The following is a 10693-nucleotide window of genomic DNA, read 5'->3' on the forward strand; positions in this document are numbered from 1 at the left end:
CAGGTCCCTTCCAACCCTAGAAACTATGAAACTATAATAGCTTAAAATTAAGTCTTACTCTTGTATATGGTGGGGGTGGGTATAGGTTTGTGGGTGGCTGTGGGTGTGTGGGTATGTGGGATGTGGGGGAGGGTATGGGTGTGTCTGTGGGGGTGGATAGATGTGGGAGGTGTGGGGTGAGGGAGCATGTGGGTGTGTGTGTGGATATGTGGGGTGTGAGTGGGTTTGGGGCTTATGGGGGGGTGGCTGGGGTGTGTGAGGAGGTGTGGGTACATGTGTCTGGTGGGGTGTGTATGTGGGACTCACCCTACAAACAAACACACACACACACAAACATATACATACTTACCTTCCCTACATACACCCCCCCTCCCTACATACACACAGCCCCAGGGTACTGGTGCAGCCCTGTGCTCCTGTGATTCATCGATGCAGCTGGGAGCCACATGGTTGTTAAGCAGTGTCGGGGAAGGAAGGCAGGGAAATGGCTGGGGGTGGGGAGGAGCTGGGCTCCTGCATCTTGCTGATGGCTCCCCTTGGGTCCTACTGCCCCTGGATCGTGTCATCTTTGACAGACAGCCAGGAGCAGAGAAATATTTTCTAAAATTTTTTAGGGGTCCCATGGGCTGGATAAAATGGCCTGGCTTGCTGGATCTGACTTGCTGGATCTGGCCCACAGGCCATATTTTGCCTGCCCCTGCTGTAGATCATGCTAGCCTGTAGAACACAGTCACCATTTTCATTTTCTGTCACAACTCAATCAAAGCACCAAGCTTCTTAATTAGGTTCTGGATAGCTTCCAAGTTTGGTGTTTGATGTCCCATTATATCTGCAATAAAATGGCACTTAAAGTAAGTAGCACATTTCAGATGAAAACTTTCCATAGATTGCTAGAAAAATCTAAAATCAAGATATAATTAAATATCTCAGTATCAATAAAGGAGAGAAATCAATTGAAAATGTTGATTAGGTCTTTTCCTGAGTCTTTAGTTCAGTTTAAGTATTTGGGTTTTGGTTAACCCACTATTGATCTTCAGGAAATAAGTACCATGATGATTCCCTAGAGAAATGGGCTGAAACTTCTTTCTTTAAGGGCCCATATAGATGGGCTAGTTTTGAAGTATTACATGGATGTGAATGTCAGGGATAACCCCACTAACTTAATTGGAAATATCTGAGATTGACAGTGTTTCATAGTTTCATACTAGTTTGGGGTCAGAAGGGACCCGAACAGATCATCTAGTCTGAACCTCCGCCACTGGCAGGATCACACCCAGGGATCACATGTTCCCAGACAGGTGGTCATCCAAACTCTTTTTGAATTTACCCAAGGTAGGAGCGAGGACCACTTCCCTAGGAAGTTGGTTCCAGATCCTAGCCACCCTAACAATAAAATAGTGCCTTCTAATCTCTAACCTGAACCTATTTTCCAGCAGCTTCTGCCCGTTGTTCCTCGTCACCCCAGGTGCTGCTGGGGAGAATAGGGCCCTTCCTATTTGCTGCTGATCTCCCCTAATGAGTTTGTAGGCAGCCACCAAATCCCTCCTCAGCCTCCGCTTGCTGAGGCTGAACAGATTCAGGTCCCTCAGCCTTTCCTCATAGGCCTGCCCTGTTGCCCTCCAACCAAGCAGGTGGCCCTCCTCTGAACTCTCTCAAGGCTGGCCACATCCTTCTTAAAGTGCGGTGCCCAGAACTGGATGCAGTACTCCAATTGTGGCCTGACCAAAGTTGCATAGAGGGGGAGGATCACCTCTCTGGACCGGCTTGAGATGCATCTTTGGATGCACGACAAGGTGTGGTTGGCTTTGCTGGCTGCAGTCTGGCATTGGCGGCTCATGTTCATCTTGGAGTCAGTAATGACTCCAAGGTCCCTTTCCGCCTCTGTGCTCACAAGGGGGGAGCTCCCCAGCCTGTATGTATGCTGTAGACTCCTTCTCCCCAGGCGCAGCACCCTGCATTTATCTACATTGAACCCCATCCTATTACCATCTGCCCACCTCTGTAGTCTGTCTAAATCAAATTGCAGCCTCTCTCTCCCTTCGAGTGTGCATACCTCTCCCCACATCTTGGTGTCATCGGCAAACTTGGACAATGTGTTTTCCACCCACTTGTCCAGGTTGCTGATGAAGATGTTGAACAGTGTAGGCCCCAGGACCGAGCCCTGGGGGACCCCACTATTCACATCCTGCCAGGTTGAGTACGACCCATCCACCACCACTCTCTGGGTGCACCCCATCAGCCAATTTTTGACCCATTCAACTGTGTAGGCATCAATGCCACAGTCACTCAATTTATTAATGAGAATGGGGTGAGAGACAGTGTCAAAGGCCTTCTTAAAGTCCAGAAAGACTACATCCACGGCAACACCATCATCCAGGGATTTAGTTACCTGGTCATAAAAGGCCATCAGGTTGATCCGGCAGGACCTGCCTTTGATGAACCCGTGTTGATTTCCCCTGGGCATGATCTCCCCTGCTGGCCCCTCACAGATGTGATCCTTGATAATTTTTTCAAGGATTTTCCCCAAGACCAATGTGAGGCTTATGGGCCTATAGTTTCCTGGGTGCTTCTTTCTCCCTTTCTTATAAATGGGGACCACATTAGCTAGTTTTCCATCTCCAGGCACCTGGCCCATGGACCACGATCGCTCGTACAGCCAGGCCAAGGGCACAGCAATGACCCCCAGCCAGTTCCCTCAACACTCGTGGGTGGAGGGCATCAGGGCCTGCAGATTTAAAACCATCCAGCCCTTCCAACCCTGAGACTGCAGCCTGAGCCATAGGGTGAGATATGAAAGTGTACCATGTTGACTGTCACTTACTCCTATTGAAGTCAGTGATTAAATTTCCTTTATCTGCAGTAGATAGAGGTAGGTCAGCAAGTCTTTTGAAAATTAGATCTGTTTCACTTTTGACTCCAAGAGAAAAACACTGAGGCTTCAGACTCTTTGTATTGTACAGAGTAGAGCATGTTGATGTTGTTCAATACATTATAATTACTTCCAACAGAAAGAGTGTTGGAGGGAAGGAAGCATGTGGATTACATGGCATGCTTTTCTGAACTGATATGCGCTAAACTTTGAATCACGCTGGATCAGTGCTAGCACAGGCTGTGGTGGTAGCAACATAGTATACCAGCTAGATCTTCCATTGATGTAGCATAGATCAACTGAAGTAAATGAAGCTACACTGGTTTATTCCATCTGAGGCTCTGACTCTTCATATTCAACTTGAGTATGAAAGTATCTGCATTCACCCAGATGCTCAACAGTCCACGTAATATTGTAGGACAGACCAGGCATGGCTGGTAAACTCAGACTGGTGGGGTGGGTGGAGCATCACACCCAAGTGGGGTGAGGGTTGCAGCCAGCCAGGAGTGGGGTGTTTTGCAGCCTCTTCACTCCTGGCCAGAGTGCCTGGCCGGCAGCAAACCAGCCAGTTTGAATTCACCAGCTGTGCCTAGGATAGATTTACATAAAAAGCCAAAAGTGCTGTTAGCTACCTATGTGGGCATTGGAGTTACCTTCTATTCAGTGTCCTGAGAACTTGATGCAATACAGATGCTTGCTGTGAAAGTGGCTCTTTTGCAATTGTATTTGGAAATGAAGAATCAATCCAGCTGAGGTCTTTTAGGAAAAGTCCACATGCAAGACTGCAAGCCCTTTGCGTGAGCATAGAGCCTAGTGCAGTCACATCCTATTATTTGTCAGCCGTGAATTGTCTGTACTTTTAGCTGCTGAATCAAAAAGCAAGTACAAAGAAAATGACCTCTGTTAATCAGGGCAGGTGGGTTGAAGCATCTGGTCACCTTTGATGCCTAGCCTGAAAAAAACAGCCTGACTGCAACCAATAGCCTCATGTATATTATCATGTACTTGACACAAGCCATTTGCCTCTTCCAGTTGGAGTCTTTACTGCTCTAAATTACATAAGGTCTGGACAGGAATTATCCATAGACATCCAACAGGGTTCCTACATTACACCATCCTAAAGGACAATAAGCATATCCTTCAGTTCACATTGCTTAGGGACTGTCCTTCATTCAAGACCCAAATTCCCCCTCATTCCATCACAAACACATTGTGACCATTTAGAGCAAGGGTGCTCAACCTCCAGCACACAGGCCAGATCCAGCCCCTAAAGTGATGCCATCTGGTCTTGAGGGTCCCCAAAAGTCTAAAAATTTGGTGGTAGGGGAGTGGTGGCAGCAATTGCTGTTCTTCGGCCAAATTTCCAGACTCGTGGGGGCCCCTGTGGGCTGGATTACATGGTAGATTGGTACACAGAGGTGGCCTGGACCTAATCTGGGTGTGCTGGGATTGGCTGGAGGCAGCATGGGGCTCCAGGGAGGTAGAACCGGGCCGTGAACTGGCTGTGTCACAGTCATACAGTGGCCTCCACTCCAGCTGGCAATAATGGATGCACTTGCTAGCATAGCATCCAATGAACCCAGGCTGGGGAGGGGAATGGAGGATGTTGGAGACAGATGTGTCATCCTATCCCTCAAAATGGGCAGTATAATGGAAGTCAGATGTCTACTGGTATACGTCTCGGACAATCCCACTGTCTCTGATTGAGGGCTTGAGGCTGAGGGTGAACTTATGTGATGATGTGTTGAGAGGTGCTGAAGAAAACTGGCACCTATAGAAATACAAAGCAGCCCAGCAACCAGAGTCTGCTTCCTCCAGTGACTTGGGATGGAGACAGAGGAAAGTCATGTAAGGTACTGAGCCCAAGCATGGGAGCGCTCATGAGGAAAGAAGCTTTGTCCCTTCGTGTAAGTGCCAGCGTTTCCTCAACACAGCAGCAGGTGGGACTGGGATTGGGGGTAAAAAGAAGGCAAGCAGTGGTGTTAACCCCATCAGGCATTTCCCTTTTGTTTTGTGGCTTTGTCTGCAGTGCTGATTAGATGAAAAGCTTTCCTGGCTCAATATTGTTTTCCTATGGGCTCAGTGGAGGGATTGGGGGGGGGAGGAGGGGGAAGATGGTGTTTGTTATATTGTTTCTTTTGCTTTTGGTCGTTTTCTTTCCCACTGTGGGGAGATGGGCTTGATCTGCTAGTTTTGGATTTCAGAGGCAGAAGGCAAGACATGACCAGCTGGTGTCTTGAACTGACACAGGTGCAAAGACTGTGGGGGGTGGGGAACCAAGAATAATTACAGGTTTCTGAAGCATCAGGACTTGCCTGAAAAGGGCTCGTTGAGAAACTGCTCTTTATGGAAAATTAATGGTGAAGCTGAAAAACTGTCAGGACTACTATTGTTGTCATGGGGGTAGTTATGCCTTAAAGGGACAGTGCCTCCCTGCTCCTTCTATGGGAAATGAGGAGACAGAACACAGGCCTTCTAATGTTAGAGCAATTGAAATGTCATGTGACTGTCACTGGATTTAATGGCCGTGTGTCTCTGTCTGTCTCTTTTTGCCCTAACCTAGGATTATGCTTTCTCTCCCTCAGGAGCTTTTTATTTATTAAGCCCCAAATCTCTGTTTCTTTCCCAGAGGACAAAGGCTAACTGGACGAGAAGGCCAAAATTAAATGAGCAGGGGGAGCTGAAAAGCTTCATCCTTTTCATGATGGGGGGAGGGGGGATTTTCATAGATCGCCACCTCATTGCAGATCAAAGGGAATGCGTGCTACCTCCTATTTGCACCTTTGAATGTCTCCCCACCAACTCCATTGTGACATCTGTTGTGATGCCCCAGGAGAGATTTGTGATCCCAAGTTGGATCTGTTTTCCTTGCTGTGTCAGGTTCCTTGCTTACATAGAAAAGGACCCTTTTCTTTCCTCAAGAGCAGCCTGCCTTATATCACTGTCTAGCATGGGTAGCCCAGGCACCGTGGCTCGTGTGGTACGCATCCCAGGATGCTACGTGCCATTTTTGGTACCTAAGCAGCAGTGATTGTGGTGTTGCTCATTTGCTGAGACGAGTGAGAGAGTAGGCCTGTGACTGACAGGCTTATAAAGTCATTACTGGCACCCACAACAGTGATATCCGTGGGATCTGTAACTAGTTCAGGAAACAGTTGTTCATCTTACAGCTGATCAGCGCGTTCTCACTAGTGGTGGGCACTGCTGCGGCTGCCTGGGAGTTTTGTTAGCGAGGGAGAGAGAAAGTTTCTAAGCAAATGTTGAGAGAACTTGCCTCCCCCACAAAGCAAATGCACAGCATTCATTTGAAGCAGAGGGTGGGGGTTGTTTCAGGGTATAAAACTTCTCCTACGCTCACACACACTTTCCCTGCTAGGTTAGGCAGCAGTAACATGCAAAGCTGTGACAACTTGCTTGAATGTTTAATGCCGATTCCAGTTGTTTCACCAGCTTCCTCTTCTAAGCAGCAAATGGGGAATGAAATGGGCGGCTGTTCCCAGGGCTGATTTGCATTGTGCAGGAGGAAATGGGAGCTGTTCCAAAACAACTAATGAAAAAGGAAAAAAATACAAATAGGCGATTTCTCTCGACTTCCGAAACAGGACTGTCAGCTAGAGAAACATACCAGGAACTTGGACAGGGATCTCAAGTCCTTAACTTTAATTTGTACTGAATTAGCTTTACACTTTTATTCTTGGAATTTGAAAATTACTAAGAGGGGAACAGGGGAAAAAAATAACCTGACAGCTTGGTTTTGGCTTTTACCAGAGGCTTCATTTGAACTACTAACTGAAAAAGAAAAGGATCCTCTGCTGGCTGCAGTCTCTATTTCCTTGTGAAACAGAGCAGTTCTAGTGGTTTCTTCATGAAATAGCAGTTCTAGTGATAATGTAGAAGAGAAAGTGCATATCTGCCCCAAGAATACAATACTGTCTTTTTGTGTACATAGGCTAGGTACAGACATTCAAAAAGCCTGAGGCAGAATCAATCTAAGATACACGGTTTTCTGTAAACGGTGTAGTTTAGATCAGTAGTGAACAGAACACACGTTTTCCCTTTGGTGGAGGGGGAAAATCTTAGACTGGGATCTGCCATTTTTAAACCAGTCTGTATCAAGCGTCTATTCTGTTATGGGTATAGACTGTTATCCAATCACTTATACCAATAAGAAGTGTAATGTCTGTACCTGGCCATAGGGAGGAAAGGTAGGACTGGCAGCATAGGACATGAGAAACTGGCTTTCAAATCCCTGTTCTGCCACAGACTTCAGCAGTGATGTCAAACAAGTCATTTATCCTGTGTCCTACTTTTCCTTGTGATGAAGAGTAACAGTGCTTTCCTGCCTAGTGGAGCACTTGTGAGAAAAAAACCATTGAAGCATTCAGGTGCTAGTATAATAGAGGTTATATGAATTGATAGAAACATAATGGGGATTAGCTCTTGTTTCAATATCTGGAGTACCTTTACCACTGTGTACCCTTGTGTCATGTCCAGATGTGCATAGACATTTGTTTCCCTGGGGACAACTAGTACTGGCACAGCTTCTGCCACTGCTGGTCGTCCCTGGGGAATGCCTATACCACGTGTCCTGTGGCACATGGCAAGTTACCTCGGATGGGGTAGGAGAGGCTGGCCCCAGCAGCCTTACCTGAGGTCTTGGGGGCTTCCTGGGGCTGCAGCAGCAGCAATCCTGCTGCATGGAGCCTGGCTGGCAGTGGAGTATGCCTGGCTGGCAGGCTCTGGCTTGGGGTGGCACATGCTGCCGCTGTGTGCAACACTCCACATTTTTCCTAGATATCCAAGAGCCAAAAAACCCCTCCACACTGCTCCCTTGCACTGTGGAGAACAACTGATTGTGCAGTATGTGGTGCTGCAGACATCTGCATTTGTCTGGACACAGCCTTGGTGAAGATAAGGAAACCCAGGGGTTGTTGAATTGATACTCATCCTGACAGAGCAGGCCCAAGTGAGTTTTATGAATAACATTGTTTTGCTGTTCCCACAATACCCCATGGTAACCAAGTCAGTATAAATGAAGTGGTCTCTGAGCCATGTTTAAAGTGCCAGGGGTCAGAAGCAGCCTGGAAAGTGCAGCAGTGCGCTTACAGTATCTTCAGTGGGGCAACCAGAATCAGTACATTTTTAAAAATCTTGGCCTTCTTGCTGGGGGGAGGCCAAAGAATAAGAAAGTCATCTCTAAAGTGCTTTCCAAAATCAATTACTCAGTGGTGGATTAGGATGCAACAACTTCATCGGACTGTTGGGAAACCGAAGTAGGGAAAATATAAGTGACTTGCTCAAGACTAAGGTAATCAATGTTGGAACTAATATGGGTTTGATCTGCTGAGCTCCTAGCTTCAGGCTTGGCATGGATAGACATGTAATATATAAAATTACGTACCTGAAAATGGTATCTTTGAGGTAAACTGCTGTGCTGCTCTCAGTTTCATTTATCACTGCCTTGTCTGTGCTCTACCATGGACTCTATCTCCATGCTGTCATTCCAGAGGAAGGAGCAAATTCGAACACTTATCACTAAAAAAAAGAAAAACAATTAAATTCATTGCTTGCAAAATGTTTCCTTCTGTCCCTAAACATAAAATTACTCCCACAAGATTACGCAAGGCAAAGACAATACTCAATCCTACATCAGTGATGAGCTTAAAGGAATTCTCGACACCTTCCAAACCTATGAATGGGAGTCATTTATACACCTGCTGATGAAACCTGTATACTCTATTCCTGATAGTATAGGTGTTTGTTTCCAGCCAGAGTGTTGGGAGGTATTGGAATTTCAGGTTGAGATTTAACTGGGCATTGAAATCCCACCAGCTGCTTTGAAAATCAGACTAAAATGTGAATCTTATTATCTATTGAAATGCTGTCTTGAGGGTAACTTTCAGGGGTTCTTAAAACATATTTGTTAGAACTTTTGTCTCCCTTCAAGTCCTATTGGATTACAGTCATCTTGCCAAATCAGCCACGCTTTTCAGATAGCAGGGTATGAAAAATGGAGTTTTGAAACCCCCCCCCCCAACTATTTCTAACTGTTTTCTGTAAATACTAATGATGTGGGTTACGGAAAATAGTTGAAGATATGCTGCCACAAAGTTTAATTGACTTGTTGAGGATGGCTTACATCAACCTACATGTAAGTAATGTGGTTCATCCCACGCTAATGCTAATGCTAATGCAAATGAAACTTTTATGATAGAGAGGGGATAGTAGTTTTTGTGTTGCAGAAACTTATTCCAGATCTGTGTAAATAACATGTGCATGTAGGTCAAGTATCTGGCCTACAGAGTCCCATGCCCACAGTGTCATAAAAAACTCTAAAATGACGACATTTTCCATTCTCGTAGGCCTTTTCAGGTTCCAGTAGAAGTAACTGGTTATCTGGAAATGTCTGTTTTTAGCCCTAAAGAGCTTCATCAAAATTGTGCCATTTTTAAGTGTAAACTGAGCCCCTGCCAACCTGTGCTTTGGATTCAGGTGATCTTGAAATTAAATTCCTTGTATTGGAAAAGTTTATGCCCAGTGACTAATTGCTTTACAGGAGAAGATCCATTTCAGTACCTTCTCTATAAATGTTTTGTGTGTACCAGGATTATTTTTGAACTGTTCTGGACACAGATTACTGTGCTGGTTCCCCAGCCCTAGGCAGTGGTTAATCCCACAATTGGTTTCTGATGTTGGTTTCTTTCCTTCCCCACCTTCTGCAGACATGCCTCGAATTGGAACGTTATCTTCAGACAGAGCCAAGGAAGATCTCAGAGAGCTTTGGTGAGGATTTGGACTGTTTTCTTCATGCTGCCTCCGTTCCAGATACAGAGGACAGTATCCGACGGCTGGACCCCATTCTGTTACCTGTGGAGACGAGTACATGTGACAAAAGCACCAACATGGACATTATTCTTTCACGGGACAAACTGCTATCTGAGACGTGCCTCAGCCTGCAGCCCACCAGCTCTTCTATAGAGGGCTACACCACCGTCAACCAGGCCCAACTCAACGCAGTGACCTCATTAACACCCCCTTCCTCTCCTGAGCTCAGCCGCCATTTGGTAAAAACCTCACAAACTCTCTCAGCAGTGGATGGCACAGTAACATTAAAACTGGTGGCAAAGAAGGCTTCGCTGAGTTCAGTGAAGGTGGGAGTGGCAACAGCAACAGCGGGCACAGTAAAGAGTGGGCAGAGCGACAGTGAACAAGGAGGGGCAGGGGGTGAGGCATCCCCAGAAAATAAGAAGAGGGTTCATCGCTGTCAGTTTAATGGGTGCCGGAAGGTTTATACAAAGAGCTCCCATTTAAAGGCTCACCAGAGGACTCACACAGGTACTTGTGTAGGGTGATTCTCTCTTCTTGTCCCCCTACTGCCTAGCTATAACCATATCATTTATTTTTTATTTAAAGGCTTCCACTTCTCAGAGTTGATGCTACTAGCTATGAAACGATGGTGTAAGTGATGGAAAAAAAGTGGGTCAGTTTCTGTGCTCTTGTTTCAAGGGAAGGGGGAATTAACTATCTACAATCAACCTGTTGTTTCATGCGCTATCAAGATCTTTTGGTTCACAATCTGTTTGGGCTACCTTAGGGACTTGGATACCCAATTCCTATTAAAATATCATCATTAAAATACAACATTTGGCTTCACAATTCCTAAAGGGAGCTTTGAAAAATTTTAATTTTAGTCGAGTCTTAATTGCTTGAAACAGAAACTTCTGTCAGTAAATTTTATGTTCTTGTTTGAAGTAAAAAGATTTATTCCAAATCTGAACTATGTGGTTTGGGAGTAGAGAGAGAGAGAGAGAGAGAGAGAGAGAG

General features: G+C 45.9%; 1 protein-coding gene across 2 annotated transcripts in view; it reads left to right on the forward strand.

Moving 5' to 3' along the window:
- KLF7 (Kruppel like factor 7) overlaps positions 1 to 10693 on the forward strand; it is a 105006-nt gene that overhangs the window by 53800 nt on the left and 40513 nt on the right. For both annotated transcript variants that reach the window (XM_019523458.1, XM_019523459.1), the window contains exon 2: positions 9592 to 10204. In XM_019523458.1, the coding sequence (XP_019379003.1) occupies positions 9592 to 10204 (613 nt within the window). The remainder of the gene's footprint in view (positions 1 to 9591; positions 10205 to 10693) is intronic.

This window comes from Gavialis gangeticus, unplaced genomic scaffold, assembly GCF_001723915.1.
Source record: "Gavialis gangeticus isolate Ggan-Ray unplaced genomic scaffold, GavGan_comp1, whole genome shotgun sequence".
Taxonomy (NCBI): Eukaryota; Metazoa; Chordata; order Crocodylia; family Gavialidae; genus Gavialis; species Gavialis gangeticus.